The sequence below is a fragment of the Trachypithecus francoisi genome, unplaced genomic scaffold (genome assembly GCF_009764315.1).
Source record: "Trachypithecus francoisi isolate TF-2019V2 unplaced genomic scaffold, Tfra_2.0 Lachesis_group2, whole genome shotgun sequence".
NCBI lineage: Eukaryota > Metazoa > Chordata > Mammalia > Primates > Cercopithecidae > Trachypithecus > Trachypithecus francoisi.
In genome coordinates, this window is record NW_022681465.1 from 83,878,166 (window position 1) to 83,897,889 (window position 19,724).

Consider the following 19,724-nt stretch of genomic DNA (forward strand, 5'->3'; position numbering starts at 1 on the left):
TGAAAATAGCAAGCATTGGTTGAAGCTAGCATGAATATGACTTTTGACTCAGCGAGGTTGTTCAACTCACCAGGAAAGGGAAGCATTGCAACTTCCTAAGCACTTCTGGACTCAATGCATTTTTACTCGTAAAAGTTTCAAGCAAGAAAAAAATAAAGCAGTGCCCCGAGTTCTTTATTAAATTCAATTACCAACGTACAAACATCCTAATTCACTTAAACAAAATAGCCCACACACATTCCATTTCCAAAGAGGCGGCTTTTCTTCCTCTCTTCCCTTCTCTCTCTCCCTCTTTCTGTTTTTCCTCGGTCTTGCTTCTCCTTTTCTCCCTTTATCATAGTTATCTCAAAGAAAAGCTTATCTGCAACCACCCTTTAACCACGAATTACCATAAACTAAGCAAAGCCTTCCCTCACCCCCCGCTCCCAATAAGCGAAAGCAAAGCCCTCAATGGAGCCTGTCGGGGTGGTGGGGACGCCCCCTTTCGTGCAAAACGACTTCACGGTGAAGTTCAAGTGTCCGCAGGAGATGGAAGGGGGGATTTCAGATCCTCTCATTTTCACAGACGGCCTAATCCCTCTGCGTAATGGACCTCGGAAAGCTGCCTCCCGTTAAGGGCGCCCAGGTACTGTCAAAGCTGCTTCCCTGCCCGGACCGGGAGAAGTAAGGGGTGTGAAGGCGGAGCCACTTTGCTGGCGACACCCTCCCCAAGTCCAGCCCTTACCCGCCTTCCTACCACCTTGGGGGATTTCACCCTCTCAATGAAAGGCAGATGTCCCTTTAAGGTTTGCTTCTACAGCTCGTGGACTTTAGCCTAAACACGGACCCGCGAAGCTGGCTTTATTTGTCCATGTCTCGGACAGAGCCTGGGAAGCTGCCAGTGAGATTTCAGAGACCAAGAGCGCGCAGGGGCGGGCGATGTGGCAATCCGTCTGGGATATGAAAAGCGTGGAGCGCACTTAGAGGCATTCGACGAAAACACAGGAAATCACTCCTCTCCCGCTCCTGGGCGCCGCTGCCACTGGGGCAGAGGACTGGGAACCGCGGCAGCGGGCTGAGTGGCCCAGCCAGAGCGCGCACCTCCCGCGCCCGGTCCTGCCAGGTCCTGCCAGGTCCTGCCCTGCGAACCAGCGCGGCCCCCTGGCGCTGAGGCCGCTCCGGCCATGGCCCCTCGGCCCCGCGCCCGCCCAGGGGTCGCTGTCGCCTGCTGCTGGCTCCTCACTGGTGAGCAACTCGCTTTTCTCTGAGCATCTCCTGCTCGCGGGCTTGGGGCTTGGAGGGGAGGCAGGTCCTCAGAGCCATGAGCCAGATAGGAGGAGAGAGTGCCCTTCCACTTTCGGGCACTCCAGGTACTCAGATCAGGCTACGGGGCAAGCAGGAGTTTCGCGTTCCGGTTTTGATGTGAATTAGTCTTGATGTCTCTCCAAAGTTCTTCACCCTAAGAGTAGGAGTGAGGCAACACTGAAAACCTTACAAAGTAGAATTGACTTTTAAAATTAAAGTTGTTTTTACAATACACATTGTATTTTAGGACTTTGCTGAATATTTCCTACCCTCCACCCTTTTTTATGGCGTGGGATGGGAGGGTGATGCTTATTGGGCGCCTGATACATACGCAAAATTCCTACCCTCGGGTTCTTCCAGAGTGGACATTATTGAATTTTCTTGTTGTCTACTATTCAGGCTTTTTCCCATGCAGAACAAGAAAAGGCAGGGATGCAAGGCGAAACTGCCACTTGTTCCAAAATGATGTTTTCTATGTCAGCACCCAAGAGGAGGGATATTTTGAAACGTAGAAAGGAATGGTGAACATTTTCTCTGTCAATATCACAGTGCAGTCTACTTTTAAGATGCAAAATATACTATTGTTATTTGTACATAAATGTGCATTTTTAAGGAGGGGACTTAAAAACATAGTGGAAATGCAAAGTTGTATCCAATTTAGAAAAAGGTTGAAATACAGCATTTTCTAAGATTTTCCCAATAATTAACTCATGGTCAGATCTTTTTTGCCAGTTACTGATTGGGGTGGTGGGAAGTTGAAATGGTGAAAAATGGAAGGAGGTGGGGGGAAAGTGTATCGATAGAATCTCTGTATGAAAGAAAATCACCTTATTAATGGGATAATTAACAACTGGCTTTAACATATCATTGATATTAAATTGTTCAGTGTTTTTACTGCTGGCATGGTTATTAGTACTAGTTAATTTAGCATTTTTACCATTAAAAACAAGGTAGAGCCAGCCAGTTTAGACCTGCCTTAGATGTCCAAGCATTGTTAACTTTTATGAAGATCATTTAGAAGTTGATTATCAGCAAGCAAAGCTTTTTTCAGAAGGGAGGTGATGTAAAGAGAGTTAATAATGAGCTACTGGCTTTTCATCCAAATATTTCCCACTACTCAGGAAATGTCCAATAATCTAAAATAATCCAAAAAATCCAAAAATCCAAAATGCTGCTGAGCAGCATTATAGCCAGTGAGTAGTTTAATTTACCAGCTACTGCCACTACTCTTTACACATACTTGACCTATCAGTCTTCTCCAACTGAATTGTTTTTAGATTATATTTTGTTGTTTTTGTGCAAAAAACTATTCAAGTTGTACCTATTTCATTCTACCAAATAAGCAGTCTCTACAGTAGAAATGATGAAATGAAGTTTGCATATCTTCTAAAAAGACAAGAGTCAAACTTGAAGTAACAGAGAAGTTTAACAAGTTACAATTTCATATATATGTTGGTGAAATATACATTGGTGAATCCAGGAAGAGACTTAAAAGAAAATATTTAGAACCCTTGTGTGTTTTATGCCCATTTCACAACACATGAGGCATCTGAAATTGGACTGCTTTCCTTTGCTGATTCCCCATCAGTCATTATATTCTGTAGGCTCTTCTTTAGCAATCTCTTTCAGATTTGGAAACTTCTTATCAATTAACAGAGTCCATTTGTAACCTGGGTACTAATCACCATACTTATCCATGCACACCACTGTAGAGCTTATCTTTCGGTCTTCAATCTGAACCCAACTTCCAGTCTACCCTCCTAATACATCATTTTCATTATATCTGTTTTTAGTCAAAAATCTTTGGTGGTTCTTTGTTGCCTTTAAGATAATATTCAAAATTCTCAACTGACTGCCCTAATCCAACACCCTCTCTCTATCTCCTATGTCAGTTTCTTATTGCTGTTGTAACAACTTGCCACAGATCACCACCTTACAACAACATAAATTTACTATTGTACAGTTCTGTAGGTCAGAAATCTCACTGGGCTAGAATCAAGATGTCACTGGGGCTGTATTTCTTCTGGAGGTTCTAGGGGAAAGTTAGTTTCCCTGTTTTCATCAGCCTCTGGCCACCACCTGCATTCTTGGCCTGTGGCCCCTTTCTCCATCTTCAACTCAGCAGGGTAGAATCTTCAGCTCTTCCCGTGATTCTGCTTTATCATCATATCTCCTTCTCTGACTCTGACCCTACTACCTTCCTAAGGATCCTTTGTAATTACAATGTGCCTAACAGAATAATCTCATCATCTTAAGATCTTTAATTTAATTACATCTTCCAAGTCCCTTTTACCATCTAAGATAACATATTCACAGGTTCCAGGCATTAGGTCATGGATATCTTTGGGAGACCATTATTCTGCCTACCACAACCCTTAAGCATAAACTGTCCATTATAGCCAATCACCTTTCTTTACTTTCTCCATAATCCTCATATTCAGTTTGCCACTGAAGATATGATCTTGTTTATGCATCAAGAAAAGAACTCCGCCTTTCCTTCCTACAACCATCTGCCATCTAAACAAACTCTGCAGCCTTCAAAGCTGGATTTACATCAGAACAACAAACCACCAGCATCCCAATAAACTTCCCATTTGATTTAGAATATCTCATATTAGCTTCTTACAACATTTACTAAAATGATTCATCAAAAAGATGTCCTTCCTTATGTCCAAACAAAGTATTGTTGTTTTATGTACATCAAAGTCTCAGCATAAACTAATGCCACATATAAAGGATTTAACTGAAGACAGTTTCATAAAGTGACAGTTTAGAGAGGCCTTAAAGGAACAAGAAAAGAGGGTGGAACATTTAGGGCAAGCAATGGTAGGAAAAAAGAACCTGAAGCAACAGTGAGAAGAAAAACCATGACCATTCCTAGGCCTGAGGAGGTGGCAGTGTTAGTCTGTTATGAACTCTAGCTATGGGAGGGTGGCCATTAGATTGGAGTTGTGGTCATAAAAAGGAATGCAGCTAGTGACAAAACTGAAGCCTAGCAGAGAAGGAGTAAGCAAAATAAATATACCTCCTTTCCTCCCACCCTCTGATGTCTTGCTTAGCCTTCCCATTGGCCATACTCAAATGGCAAGATCCAACCTTCCAGAGGACAAAGGGCAAGACAATCAATAACAGAATAACTAGCACAACTTAACCCTGAAATGTGTTATGTGCAAGGCACTGTGCAAGGGCTTTGCATGTATTATTTCATTGTCATCTAAAAAAATAAGTTTACTAATTGATCACAACCAGTCACAGATTTCTTTGTTCTTTTTTCACTCCCTCTGCTTCAGTTGATTAGCCCTGAAAAAAGGAAAAGAAAAAAAGTAAAACTTTATAACTCTTATCCAGATTTTAGAGATGACGAAATCAAAATACAGTACTAAGAAGTTAATTTCACCTTTCCAAAGTTGAAGAACTAATGACACATCTACTCAATTCATATCTCCGACCTCAAATTAAATGCTCTAAAATAATATGCTATATAGGCTGCCTAAAGATAAGTTCATTCTCTCTTGCTCACTCCTCTAAATGTGAAATCCAAACATAATTGTCTAAAAGACTTAAAGACCTAATTAATGATACATCGATCTTTTATTTCCATGATTTTTAGGTGTACAGCATTAAGTGTAACTCAAATAAGACTACTATCTCTCGTTATTAAGAATATAAATATAGAATTACCTCTAATTAAGTTATATGTCTGTCTTCCCTAGAAACATTTTGGTTGGCCTAGAAGCAAGGGTTTTCTTTTGTGACTTTTTTCACAGGCAAGAGTTCCTATTCAAAATGAAATCCAGTGAGGAGACGGGAGATGGCTGAATATGGGGAGGAAGTCAGCCACCCATTCAAAACAAAGAATGACTCCCAGTGGCAGACAATGTACTGTCAGGAATTGCTGAAGATGGTGAAAATTGTCTTACTCATTGTGATGTTTGTAAAGGCAGCAATGAATTCATGGGATTTTTGTTTGTTTAGTAAACAGGCAATGAGAGTAACCATGAGACAAATATATATGCTACACTAATTTACCTATTTCTCTTCCCTCCTGTCATAACACTTATCCAAATATTTTGAAGCACGAGTTCTTGGGCTACAGCTTATCACTGATGTTCTGACTTTAGTAGATGGATGCTCCTCTAAAGTGTTCCTCCACTTCCAACCTAATAAACTTCCCACTAGATTTAGAACTTGCTGAATTTCCCCATCTCTTAACATATCTTAGTAGAATAAAGTAGCTCATGTTTAAAATACATTTAGAAAAGTTGGGGGCTAAAATGCTATTCTTTACCTACACTACTCTTTTGTTGAATGAAATACAAAATAGTGTACTCAAATTCATGTTAAGAAACTGAGATGAAAGATATTTTGAAACTGTTGCCACAGTGCTAAAGTCAGAATAGATTGCCTATTCAGAGCAGTCTGTGACTGGAGAATTGTATTCGCCCTCAAAGCAAGTACAGTAGAGTATCAAGAGATGCAAATGACTGCATATATTTCTATCTTCAAGATTATTGAGCTTCTTTCAGCTCCTTTATTCTTCCAGCTACTCTAAAGTCTCCTTGGGGACTTTGCATAAGTAGTTACTCCCACTGCTACTGATCTCAATCCCTGAATAAATGTCATTTCCAGAGGCCCTGAAGTAGACTGAACCCTACCTTAGGACATGTGTATCCCAGCACCTTTGCTTCCATTATATAACGCACCATGGTATTATAATTAACTATCTAATTGTCTGTCTTTCCAGCTTGCTGTATGCTCTGTGAGGGTAGGATCTTTAACCACAGCACCTAGAAATAATAGACACCTTTTAATTGAATGAATCACAAAAGAATCGGCTATTGACAAACTCATAAAATACTCAAGGGATCAGTTTGTCCCTCTATTATATACCTCCATCTGATTTTATTATACCTCCACCTGAAATATTTCTGTATACCCAAATTTATAAATAATGGAATGGAAGACACCACCAATTGAAAGATGCACCATATTTTATGTACCACTAAGAAAGGCAAGCCACTCCCAATCCAATTATAATTGCTAGATTGTTAGATACTTCCTAGTTTCAGAGATGTTGAAATTGGGAAAAAAGTGCATCTGAAAATTACGATCAATAATACACAGTGTAGCTACATGGTAATTTTCTACTTCTTTGGACACTTAAAAATTGTGTCATAAGATTTCGAAGAGGCTAATATGTGAAACCCCATCTAGATACAAAGATATAACATTGTTCCTCTAAGTTCTCTTCAAGTGCCAAGTTTGTATCTGATTTAGGGGATAATTGCTCCTCTGGCACCAACAGCGTCACCAGATCCCCAAAACAGAGCTTCCTCCAAATGTTCTATCTTTAGAAGAGAGCTTCAGGAGAAAGGTGACAATAAAGTGATCAAATAATGTTCCAGTTGCACAGGATTAATGACTCTAGTTTTGGCAACCTCTTAACCTTTTGTCATGTTGGTGGTAAGCTCCAGGGCTGTGTATATAGGAAGGAGACTAATTTTCATCAAAACTTTCCTATGATTTAAAAGGAAGATAAAAAAGTCAACTAAATATTAAAAGGAAATTAAAATGCACATGCTGGTTGGTGTTAAGAATTCACTTTATGTGTTAAAAAAAATTCAGTTTTATCCAAACAGGAGATCCCTATTAACAAGTAAGAGATTTGAATTGAAAAATCATTGTAATTCAAATATGCAAAGGAGTGGATATACATATACTCTTTTTGTATGAATTATATGAGATCTCCTAAAATAAATGCAAATTCTTACATTTAAATATAGCACCTAAATCACTTTAAAACATCAATAGTTAAGATGGTTTATATATTTTGTTATAAATCATATATCCTTATTACAAATTAAATGTACTTTCAAAATTATTTTATTAATTTGACTTTTATTTTACCAAATACTGAAGTCTAGAAATACATGGCTACTGGCCAGTCCTTAAAAATATCTGTGTTATACATTTTACTTATAATATTTTTGGTGAAATGATCTTATGCTGTGTAAGAATACACGCAAATAGAAATACACACACACACACACACACACACACACACTTCTGTTGATAGGATTTTCTTTATTTGGTAGGAGGTTTTGTATTATTTTGTGACAACTGCAAGTAAGCATTTTCCATCATGAGAAATTTACATAGTAAGTGAGAACAAGTTCCTTAAAACAAACAAACAAACAAAAAAACAAAAAACACTTTCTCTTTTACTTTTTACCTTTTTGTCTATATTAGCTAACTAATCCTCCCAGTCATCCACTTAGCTTTGTTGGTGGAGGTCACATGGGAACCTTTGCACAATCTGTGGTTTGCACATTCTCTCTAAATAAACAAGTGGGTTTATCACTAGATATTCATAATTGGAGCTCTGGCTTCTTATTTTGTAAAGTTCACTTTCCAAACCATGTATAGTAAAACTAATTGCCATTATGTGTTATTTTAAAACATGTTAAGAAATTTTCCTGGGGAAGATGTATTTTAAATTACCATTTTCTTACCTAAGCATGGCTATCTCAAATATTGAAATAGGTTTATATATAAACTTACCTTAAGAGTAACCTTCTTTTAAAATTTTTAGTAACATTACAAAATAGAATGTGATTTCCTAATTTTAGAATGTCAGTTATTGGTCAAGTTAAAACCTCTGAATTAAAGACAAATTAATAACCATTAATTTTTGCACACTAAAAATATGAGTATGTGCCACTTGTCATGCTGTGTTCCAGGAGCACAAAGACAGATTAAACGTAGTAAGTCTCTGCCTTTACTGGTGGAAGAGGTAGTAGACATGGAAAGAAGCAATGGTGGGAGAGATTCCCAAGGTGCTTTATATGGAGTAACAAAAGGATTAGGTTTGTGTTTCAGGAAAGTAAGCCTTCCAGAATAAAATACAAGATGAAAACAAGACAATTTATGCAGCCCTGTTTAAGGGTCACACGCTAAGCAGAGGGTATTAAAACAAAATTTCCATCTTTCAGGAGCTCATAATTCCCTTTCATGTCATATAAAACATTTCTTTCATATTATTATAATAGAAAAGATAGTAATTCAACTCACCAATGAGGTCCATGAACCATTTCATTCAGTAGAGCTGACCTATGGTTTCCCTGAAAGGGGGGTGATAACATAAATTAATGTACCCCAAAGATTATCCATCAGTCACCTCTACCAAACCAGTTATTTTTCCAAGGCTGAATAATCATGATCATGTTAAAATGAGCTCTTGTCCCTTGTTTTGTCTGATCCAGTTTTCTAGCTTCAAGTCAGGCATTTTTAGAGCTCTATAATTTATTAATATCAAGTATCATAATGTCCCTAGAACCTCATAAGGATGGTCAAATGAGAGAGCAGGACAGATAACCTTATTTATAATTTAGAATGAAAATAATTAGCTTTATTGCGGTCTGGAACTTATTTCAAGTTGGTAGAATCCATCCAGGAAAGACCATATTTGAGGTCTGTCAATTCTTGGTCCATAAGTATGAAACTTCGAATCAGTCTTCCACCACCGAAATGGGTCTTAGAAAAATCATATTTGAAAGATAGCATGCAAAATTGAAAACAAATATGTTAGGATGAGATTATAGGTGCTGTTTAAACATTTAAAAAATATTACTGCAGCATAATTTTTAGTTACAAGTTTAACTATTGAATTCAATTCCCTCAATTCTTCAGTAAAATAAATTGGGTTCCAAAGAGACTGAGTACTGCCAAAAGTTACAGTAAAAACAATTGAAGAGTAAGAACTACAATCCAGGATGCTTGACTTCTAGCCCAGTTCTCTTTTTGAGACACTGGAAGTGTCTCAAGAGCAACAAATTAAAAACTTTTGGAGGTAACATTACTTTTTTTCCCTTTCTGAAGAGATTAATATAAATTGTAGGAAAAATAGGTATAATTAAAGTTACTGATATAAAGATTTATACTGATATAAAGTTACTGATATAAAGATTTCTATTTTAAACAGCCAATAAATAAGTATAAAATTAGTATTGAAAGCAACAGAGCTAAAAGCACTGGTATTTTTCTCAATATTTTGCTTATTTGGAAAAAAATGAAAATAAATATATAACTACAGCAGTTTCTAAACTACCATTATTAACTGAAATACAGTCAATAAGAATATAAGTGCCTTAAGAAATGTCTGGAAATGTCTGCAATAATGTTAAAATAGCTGCCATACTTTACATTTGACTCACCTAGCTTATCATTAATATATGAGTGCCTACTATGCGCAAAGGACCTTGCAGAAGACAAAAGAGTATAAAGAGGAATCCTTCCAGAGTTCAACAAAAAAGATATGTGTTTAAATTAACATGGTTTCAAGATTACAGTTTCACGTTTGAGACAACATTTAAACTGGACTTTAAAGATAGGCAGCATTAATGGAAGCAGGGATGAAAAGAAGTGACATTTTAAATAGAGAAGTTAGTATGAGTTAAGGTAGCAAATGAGAAAGTTCCTAGCATATGTAGGAAACAAACGTTACTTTCAAGGTGGAATATAGGATGCCCTGAGGGGAAAAGCGGGAAGTAAATTTGTAAGGCCAGTGCAATTTGGGATTGTAGCGAGGGATTGTAGACGTTAATTCATAGGGAATGAGAATCCAAAATGAATGAAAATAAAAATATAATGATTGGTCTAGAAATACTAATCCATAACACAAAATCTGGGTGAAAACGTCTAATAGTCGACTACAGGTTTAAATTACAAAAAAAAAAAAAAAAAGGAAAAAAGTTCCCCACTATTGCAGATGTTTCACATAAAACAGTAATTCTATGAAAGATTTTATAGTATGCTCAATTATGGAAGCACATTGATATTTTTTAAAATGGCCTGAAGTGGTTTGTCTCATAACTTAAAATAAAACTTTTTTAACCATGGATTTAAGAGTCAATAAGGGTTTTTCACAGGTTTCTAATGTAGATATATATAGATATATATATAGATAGATAGATATGTATATAGTTTTTTTTTTCTAAAGTAGAATATTAGATCTTTCTCTAAGAGTGTAATGATGACCTAGGCTTGACAGAAGGAAAAAAAAAACTATGTAGAAGACAAAAGTATAATAATTTTAAGAGGTGATAAAAGAGCAGGAAAGGGACTAGTGCCTTTCAAACCCTTTAGGTTGATTCCCAAGCTGTAAGTTTTTGTTTAACTGGTAAAGGTGACAGTTGAGGGGAAGTGACAGTGGATAATAGCACATAATTTGCAGTGACAAAGATGATTACAAACATTCATAATATAGAATGGTGGTAGTGGAAAGAGAGGGTATAGAGTTAAGCAGGCCTGAATTTCAATGCTAGTCATGTGATCTTGAAAACATTTCTTAACTTCCCCATGGTTGATTTTCTTCTATAAAATTAGGATAACAAATATTTACCTTACAGGGGAGAATTAGAGCATAGGAAAGAACTTGATAAACATTCAATAAGTGATAGCTCTTCAATAAAAACCTTTTGTTAAGATCCTACTGTGTGCTTACCACTGTGATTCTGTGGCTTTTAATCTTTGGCAAACTATGGGAAAGATGAATTGTACTTAGAAAGATAATTGAGGAGCTCTTCAAAGCCCCAGTTCAAAATTATTTCCTCTGTCTCTCTCTCACTCTCACACATACACACCCAAGCACACTTTCGCCCTACCAATTAGGTAGGAATTTTAAGTTAACAAGATACTTTAAAAAAAAAAAAAAATACAGTGTCCTTTGGATAGGCAAATCACCTTCACACTTCAGTGTGATCAGTTCTTTGCTTAGTGAAAAGTTGCTGGGTTCTCTTGGAATTGGAAGAAGGCAATGTGAATTAGGAACTTCTTGAGGGTACTCAGTATGATTGGAAGGTGGGAAGGAAGGAGGACGTAAGGGGAGACATAGAGAACGAGAAACAAAGAGAAAAGAGGCCACAAATATTAATAAGTAGTGGTTCTTACTTGGACTTTCCCCTTGGAGTGGACCTTTCCGTCACCTGATAATCTCTTAGGAAGATAATTGACATTTAAATTGTGAAGCCTGTCAGTTGAGAAAAATGTTGAGACAAGTCTCAATCATTTTAGAACGTTTATTTGCCAAAATTAAGGACGCGCGCCGGCTATGCCTTTCTGGGAAGATGATTTTGAGGGCTCCAAATTTAAAGGGGAAAGGGTGGGATACTGAGAAATACAGTTTTCATGTGAGAGGTTGGCAGGGGGAAAATAATCATTCATGCCTCTGTCTGGCATAGTGAGTCTGAATCTGCATTTTTACATAAGATAACATAGATAAATGGGGCAGGAGAACAGTCAGATATGCATTTGTGTCAGGTGGGCAGAGGCTGAAAACAGAAGCTATCCATTTACATTCCCATGGTAAATTTTAATATAAACACTTTAGGGTAAAGATCTTGGCGCTCACTGAGAATTTCCTTGTGGGCAAAATATGAGCGACGTGTGTAGCTTTTCATCTGGTAGCCACCTCATTCAAAAACCAAGAGGCAAGGCAATTTTGTGTGACCCAGTTCCCAGCTTAACTTTTCCCTTTGGCTTAATGAGTTTGGGGATCCGAGATTTATTTTCCTTTCACAAGCCTATGCCAAACTCAGATTCCTTCCTTTCATCCCTGTTTCATCTGTTCAGGCTGGTTAGTTCCCCTTTCCAATCCACACAGAGTAAAACAGAAAAGACAGTGAGAAGCTATGTGTGCAGGACTCTTCGGCGCTCCACTCCATCTCAAGAAACTTTTGGATTTCTTTGTTTTTTCTATTCATGGGTCTTTTAAAGAGGCAATCCCACTTCTCCATTTCCACTTCCTAATAAAGAATGCTAAGTAACTTAAGGATTGTATTTAAATTATGTAGCTATTCAATCAGGGTCAGTCATAGTTAATTGTTTTCCCCCACTTCCCATAGCCTCGACTTTTAGCTTAGCTACGGCAGTGAAGATCTGGCCCTAAGCTATTGCGACCCAACCCCCACCCTAAACATTTCACAGGCTACTGGACTGCGGAAAGCTGAGGCTGCCAACTTTGGAGCCTAGGTTTCTCAGGACATCAGGTCAAGCAACTGAGAGGTCCACCCAGGGGTAAATTCCTCACATAGTTTCTTCTCTCTTGGGACCAGCGCTTTAACATCTGGGTTAATGAGATCGTGCAGACACGGTAACTAGGCGCAGAAAACAGCTGGACACGTTGCTGGGCGCCCAGACGGAACGTGATCAGTAGTTCTCAGAAACCGCGTCTAAATACCAGCTCCAACAGGCTTGTAGCGTCCGAGTGCGGATAAGGCAAGAGCAAAAACGAGAATAGCTTGGGCCTTTGGGGCCAAATCTGCACTTCTGAGAGCTACTTTTACTGCTAAGTTTTGAAATTCAAGTTACCCAGAGGGAAGCGTTGCAGAGTGGCAACTGCAGCCAGTTAAAACTAATATTTGCACTCAGACACTCCCCGGATTCTTCACAGACAGGGATGGAAGAGAAAACTTAGGAAGTTCAAGTTTGGCATTAAACTAAAGGACTCGCCACCACTCTGCACCTTCTTTAGGGAGTTCATTCGACCGGAGCGCCGTACAGGTTAGTGCGCCTGCGCGTGCGCGGACTGCGGCCCCTCCTCCCCTTTGGGGACGTGAGACGTGCGTCGGGTCGCGGGACGCGGACTGCGGGCTGCGGGCTGCGCATGCGCCTTCATTACGGCAGCCCGCTGCTCCAGGCTGCCAGCGGGAACTGCGGACTGGACGAGTTTCGCTGCTGTGTTTCCGGTGCCTGTTAGGGGCAGCGCGCCCGCATACTGAAAGAGGAAAAGATAGAGGAAGTGCTCCCCTAGGCTGCAAGAGTCGAAGCAAGAGTATTTCCTTCCCGCCAGGCAAGTGCCCATAGAAACCGGGCCCCGCCCCCTTCCCGGCCTGTATTCCCATCCACTCTCCGGGGCGGAGGTGAGGACCTCCTTGGTTCCTGTGGTTCTGTCATTGAGCCCCTTCCTTGGTCATGAAGCTCGTGAGGAAGAACATCGAGAAGGATAATGCAGGCCAGGTGACCCTGGTCCCCGAGGAGCCTGAGGACATGTGGCACACTTACAACCTCGTGCAGGTGGGCGACAGCCTGCGCGCCTCCACCATCCGCAAGGTACAGACCGAGTCCTCTACGGGCAGCGTGGGCAGCAATCGGGTCCGCACTACCCTCACTCTCTGCGTGGAGGCCATCGACTTCGACTCTCAAGCCTGCCAGCTGCGGGTTAAGGGGACCAACATCCAAGAGAATGAATATGTCAAGATGGGAGCTTACCACACCATCGAGCTGGAGCCCAACCGCCAGTTCACCCTGGCCAAGAAACAGTGGGATAGTGTGGTTCTGGAGCGCATCGAGCAGGCCTGTGACCCAGCCTGGAGCGCTGATGTGGCGGCTGTGGTCATGCAGGAAGGCCTCGCCCATATCTGCTTAGTCACTCCCAGCATGACCCTCACTCGGGCCAAGGTGGAGGTGAACATCCCTAGGAAAAGGAAAGGCAATTGCTCTCAGCATGACCGTGCCTTGGAGCGGTTCTATGAACAGGTGGTCCAGGCTATCCAGCGCCACATACACTTTGATGTTGTAAAGTGCATCCTGGTGGCCAGCCCAGGATTTGTGAGGGAGCAGTTCTGCGACTACATGTTTCAACAAGCAGTGAAGACCGACAACAAACTGCTCCTGGAAAACCGGTCCAAATTTCTTCAGGTAAAACAATCTTACCCAGGGATAGTTAAGAATGGGCAGAGGGATTGGTATAAACTACTCCTAAAATTTTAGAACTGGGAAAAATAAGAGGAGAAAGTCTTTACTTACCTGGGATTTTCATGAGATAATGAAATAAAAAAAAAAAAAGAATATTAAATGTCTAGCAAATTTGTGGAGTCAACTTTGCTGAAACATATGAAACCTTATTAGCGCTTTTGGCTTTAAGCCTTTGTGGGCTGATTAATGGGTGTTCTGAGAGATTCTTTTGCCTAACTTTTATAATTGTGATTCTAGGTACATGCCTCCTCCGGACACAAGTACTCCCTGAAAGAGGCTCTTTGTGACCCTACTGTAGCTAGTCGCCTTTCAGACACTAAAGCTGCTGGGGAAGTCAAAGCCTTGGATGACTTCTATAAAATGTTACAACATGAACCGGATCGAGCTTTCTATGGACTCAAGCAGGTGGAGAAGGCCAATGAAGCCATGGCAATTGACACATTGCTCATCAGCGATGAGCTCTTCAGGCATCAGGATGTAGCCACACGGAGCCGGTATGTGAGGCTGGTGGACAGTGTGAAAGAGAATGCAGGCACCGTTAGGATATTCTCTAGTCTTCACGTTTCTGGGGAACAGCTCAGCCAGTTGACTGGGGTAGCTGCCATTCTCCGCTTCCCTGTTCCCGAACTCTCTGACCAAGAGGATGATTCCAGTTCTGAAGAGGATTAATGATTAAAACTTAAAACTGAGACAATCTTGTGTCTCCTAAACTGTTAACAGTACATTTCTCAGCTTCCTTGTGACAGAAAGCTGCAAGAGTGGCACTTTTTGATTCATACAGGGATTTCTTATGTATTTGGCTACACTAGATACTTTGTGATTGCTAGGACATGTATTTAAACAATAAACTAAAAGGAAATAATCTCCACGTACTACCATCTTTATTAAATTGGGTAATTTTTATAGGAATTATGAGTTATCTGTAGTACTTGGAAACAGAAAATGTGTGTATTTAATAACGATGCCTATACAGTATATTGTTTGGGGTAAATTGTAAAATTTCACACTGCATGCTTTGAAACAGTTTTCCTTAGAAAAAGCTTTTGCTAACTTATCCTCAGTTTACATTTTTTTAAATTTTAATTCTGCATGGTGTTCTTGCATTGCATTTAATGATCCCTTTCTCCCCACCTCCACACACTACATATTTTTTAGATTTAAATAGTTTTACTATTTTAAATGATTGCCGTACAATTAGTAGACTTGAAGACAAGTTTTAAATATTTTTCTTCAAAGGCTTGTTGAACCAATCATGTTAAAAGGAAATTCTTGGTTTGGTTTTGTTGTTGTTAGCATTAGTCATATTTGATTTAGAGGGTAACTTAATCAGTTATTTTTAGATTTTTAGAGCTTTGATCTGCTAGGGATTGTCAAAATAATCTCCTTGAGGCTTCTTTATTTTTAAAATGAGATTGAAGTATGTGATTTGCTTGTTATGTGGCTAATTAGTGGCAAAGCTGGAAGTCATTCCCAGTCAGGACTTTAGCTCTTTGCACCAAAACATACCATATTATTATTTATTTTTTGCTTGTCAAAGTTATACTTTATTCTGTTTTATATTTGTATGTGGCATTAATTTGGGTTTGCACATTTTTATTGGACTATTTTAGTCGTGAAGAAGCCTGTTCCAAAGTTTAAGTCACATGACCAGTGCGTGGCAGTTTACTTAAACTCCAGTACTCTTTACTATCATTGACTTAAGCTCCAGTACAATTTACTGTAATTATAGAATTGTGCAAATACCTCCGAGTTTAAAATATTATTTTTATTAAGTATTTTTGGTGCACATTTCTAAAAGTTAAGGAAGGAGCCTCGGTAATGGAATTGCTTCTTGACCTTTTCAAACCTCAATTTAGCAAAATAGTAATGATCTAATAGTGATGATTCAGTTTTTAACTGCTGGATCAGCAACAGGTATTTCAAGTAGTGATACTAAGTAAACTTTTGCCTGTCTTTCTTGTGTCTGTGGGCCTTCTTCCTGGTGTGAAAGACTTGGGGATTTTTGGTAAGCTTCTTAACTAGTCTGAACCTTTTTATTTCTTGTAGGGAACTGACACTTCCCTATACTTTAAAACTCACATATTTATATTTTTATAAATCTACCTCCTAATTTAAAAATAATTGAGATTGTCATTTCATTATAATTCCATGAGTATCTTTAAAATACTGTTTAAATATGTTACTAAATAATTTAATAAGAATGTAAAAATGAAACCACTGAGATTCTTAAAGTTGGAACCTGATTGATAATTATATTTTCAGTAAGGATTTGGAGATTTTTGGACATTTTTACTCTCATAACCTATGCAGTACTGAAATGAGGCCTAATAAATATAACCAATACATGTTAGGCCATAGGTTCTCAAATTTAGCTACCTGTTCACCTCAACTTGAGAGCTCTTAAAACCCTCAGTGTCCAGGTTGCAGCTGAGACTAATTAAGTAATGTTTTATTCCTAGAAATGTTTTTTTTAAGCCACCCAGATGATTCCAATAGGCATCAAGGCTGAGAGCTACTGATTCAGGCCTTGCTATTCAAAAGTATGGTCCATAGACAGCAGCATCCCTGAGAGCTTGTTAGAAACTAGAATTCAGGGATCTTTTGTAGACCTACTGAGACAGACGCTACCTGTACCAACATCTCTGGATGATTCCTGTGCATAATAAAATCTGATAAAGGCAATAGGTTACTTTTCCTATGCTGGTAAATATCTGGCAGGGGTCCCCAGTCAGGAAAAAGATTTGAGTATTAAGGTCTTTCAAAAGAGTTAACTGGCCATACTCAACTATAAAACCTCTATAAATTTGTTTTTATGTCTATGAATTATTTAATTAAGTAAAATTTAACTCATTTTTAAGAAATTACATTTCTGTTATCAAGAATACAATTCTTACTAGATCATGGGTGAAAATGACAAAATGATAGCAAATTAAAAATTCAAATAATTATTTTTGACTTTTCTAGAAGATATAATGGTCTCTGGAAAGCATAGACAGTAGTCTAATTCCAACTACTACTCATTAAGTATTGGATATGTGATAAAAACTCTATAACTCCAATGTACCTTCTCTAATGTACTGTAAATTTCTATTTCCTATCATGTGCTTACAAACAAAGATTTGCTATGCCCACTAAACTCAGTAAATGAGAAGCTTGCACATTATTTCATTTTGCTATAGATACGATACATATCAAACGACACTTAGCTACTCCTGGTCCCCCATTTGTATGTTAAATGCCTTGTTAAAATGACAAGATTGTTGATCCTGGATTTCACTTTGATTACCCTCTTAGAAACAGATTGGATCTTTCTCTTCCCAGATGCCACTAGAGTAGCTTTGTAAAGCTCATTTTTCTTTATCTTTACTTAGTTTCTGTCGCTAACTTTAGTTTCCTTTTTCAGTTTCCCTAATTCTCTTAACTGCCGTTTATCTTTAACAGAAGTTACTAATTCTGGAATTCATATATTCTGGAACTGAAATTATCTGTGTTCCTAAACAACCAAGTATACATATGAAATGGTCTGTACATTAATCCCCCATAATAGCAGCTCTTATTTGGGAAAGAGTTATAGTACATTTAAATTCTATGGTTTTCCAAGCAAGTTAAGACTGCTATTTGTGTTTAGTGTCAGAATATGTTGAATTAGAAGTTGAAGAGTTTCTAAAGTGATTCTAAGGGCTTGAGGAGAGATGAACTCTTTTTCTTAGAGCAAGAGCTTAGATATGGGGTGTCTATATTTATATTACACTAATCATTAAGAGTAATATATTTACTTTTACCTATTTTTTAGTGCCTTTTTTGAAACAGTCACTGGGCTAGATGTGGGGAAGACAAACATGTAAGCAAATCACTGTTATAAGTAGCTTGTACAAAGTGTGTAAAAGGACACAGTGCTGAAAGGGGTCACTTTTAGAAGGAACTTTATAGAGCAAGGACCAGTAAGTTTACCTAAAATGGGAAGAAGAAATATGGAGAAATTAAGTGGGAATATGGGGAGGGGAAGTGTGCTAATCACCTAAGAACCTCTGTGCCACAAGGAGGAGTTTGGGTCTGACCATTAGGAGAAACAATTACAAAATTTAAGCAGCATGCTAAACTGCATTTCACAAATATCACTCTTCGGCAGCCTCAAGGATGGATTGGAGGAGGCAAGACTGGAGGCAGGAAGACTGGTTAAACAAATGCATAGTAAGAAGATACGAGAGAAAAATGATAATGGCCTTATCAAGGGCAGCGATAATGTTCCTTGCAATAGAAATGAACAGAAGTCAATAGGCAATATTAAGAGATGGGATCAAAAGGACATGACTGCAGATTGTTGTTTAGAGTTATGGAAAAAAGTAGAATCCAAAGGTAAATCTCAGATTTCTTGAGTGATGGGAGAGATGATGACACAAAATGTAACTTTAAAAATGGTAATTAAAAAAAAAAATGTTTAATATGGTGGTGGTTAAATTTACTAAAAGATTTTTCCAGGATTCCTATAGTGCAGGAATTAGCAAGCTGTATCTCATTCAGGCCAAACCAGTTACTGCTAGTGGACCCCATAGCCTTGTGCTCCCCACCTGAACTTGGTATCTGATTTGTCTCACCAGACATTTGCTTCACTTCCCCTTTTATTCCCTGAAGAACCACAAGAGTCTGAACTGTGGCATCAATTTTGCAGTTTGATTTACATCTTTCTTAATGATTTGAAACTAATTTGTTTCAAAAACTGATTTTGACCAGCGCACAATTTTGCTGGTATATCATGTTTAAGTAAATGAATTCTCCAGCAGTGAGTGCAACTAAAGGGAAGAGCTGACGAGCAACTTAAAAAAGAACTATTAATTCCAGTAAAGTTGGTAAAATGCTCAGTAAAATAATTTTCTTACAGTTGATGTCAGCATATTTAAACTTTGTGGTGTGATTCAGTTTATATACTCTAAGAGATTTAGTGTTTTAGAAAAGTGCTCTTCAAGATTTTCTTAATGTAGTATATGTATCTCTCATGAATTGAATTGATTTAGAAATTTAGTGTAAAAGTGTTACTACAAAGTCAACAACATGATGTATAAAGGAGCTAGGATGCAATTATAATATTTTTGTGAATCAATTATGCCTTTTTAGGAAAAGATTTAGAATTCAAAAATGCAGCTAATGAAGATGTTAGAAAATAAAATCTATAAGAGTAGTTTGGGATTTAACAAGGAGAACAATCAGAAGTTACTAAATATGGTCATCAAGTAGTAAACTTTACTTAGAAATAAAAAAATTGACCAAGTTCAGTAAAGAGATATTTATTTAGGTTAAAAATACCATTCAGAAACATTGCGAGAAGGTATTTGTTAATGGAAATACCTTTTCAGTGGAGATGATAAAGTCTCATTCATTGTTTTTCTTTATATAGTAAGAATTAGTCCTTTAAAAGTGTGTGATATATACCACCATCTATATTCTCATCTACATGTTACAGTATTATTTCTAAATTTCTAAGAATAATCTGTAAAATAACATTTTGCGGTATTTAAGATCTCTATTTTTGGTAACATGTTTTTATATTGTGTTGAGATAAATAACACTGATTAATTGGAATATTATGAATGTTTTAATTTAAATTGAGAAATGAATGAATTTCTGTAAGGACAAACACCTTTGTGTGTAGTAGTATAGTTGCGTACAAATTTGAGGCTGCAGTGTTTGCT

The 19,724-nt window shown here is 38.1% G+C and overlaps 2 protein-coding genes and 1 long non-coding RNA gene across 4 annotated transcripts in view; 2 read left to right on the forward strand and 1 right to left on the reverse strand.

Moving 5' to 3' along the window:
• Positions 1-433: 433 nt before the first annotated feature.
• The window catches only part of ITGA1 (integrin subunit alpha 1), a 174,063-nt gene continuing 154,772 nt past the window's right edge, over positions 434-19,724 (forward strand). Inside the window, 1 exon segment of the mRNA XM_033179542.1 lies at positions 434-1,224. Within this exon segment, the coding sequence (XP_033035433.1) occupies positions 1,164-1,224 (61 nt within the window). The 5' untranslated portion in view covers positions 434-1,163.
• LOC117065103 lies at positions 1,218-12,848 on the reverse strand. Of its 2 annotated transcripts, XR_004429818.1 has the most exons (5): positions 12,806-12,848; positions 8,356-8,405; positions 5,940-6,071; positions 4,531-4,584; positions 1,218-1,438 (listed from the first exon to the last, which is right to left on the reverse strand). It is a non-coding gene; the product is annotated as an uncharacterized LOC117065103 (long non-coding RNA). The 2 variants fall into 2 exon arrangements; XR_004429817.1 differs by lacking the exon at positions 1,218-1,438 and having other exon boundaries at positions 2,566-4,584.
• Positions 12,277-14,915, forward strand: PELO (pelota mRNA surveillance and ribosome rescue factor). The gene is made up of 2 exons (XM_033179543.1): positions 12,277-13,980; positions 14,275-14,915. The coding sequence occupies exons 1-2, from the start codon at positions 13,255-13,257 to the stop codon at positions 14,704-14,706; spliced, it is 1,158 nt and encodes a 385-aa protein (XP_033035434.1). The 5' UTR covers positions 12,277-13,254; the 3' UTR covers positions 14,707-14,915.

What these genes read in the sequence shown, in the direction of transcription:
- PELO (XM_033179543.1), top strand. Translation starts at nt 13,255, where the DNA reads ATGAAGCTCGTGAGGAAGAACATCGAGAAGGATAATGCAGGCCAGGTG. An exon ending in ACCGGTCCAAATTTCTTCAG is followed by an intron (nt 13,981 to 14,274) that starts GTAAAACAATCT and finishes TTGTGATTCTAG; the next exon opens with GTACATGCCTCCTCCGGACA.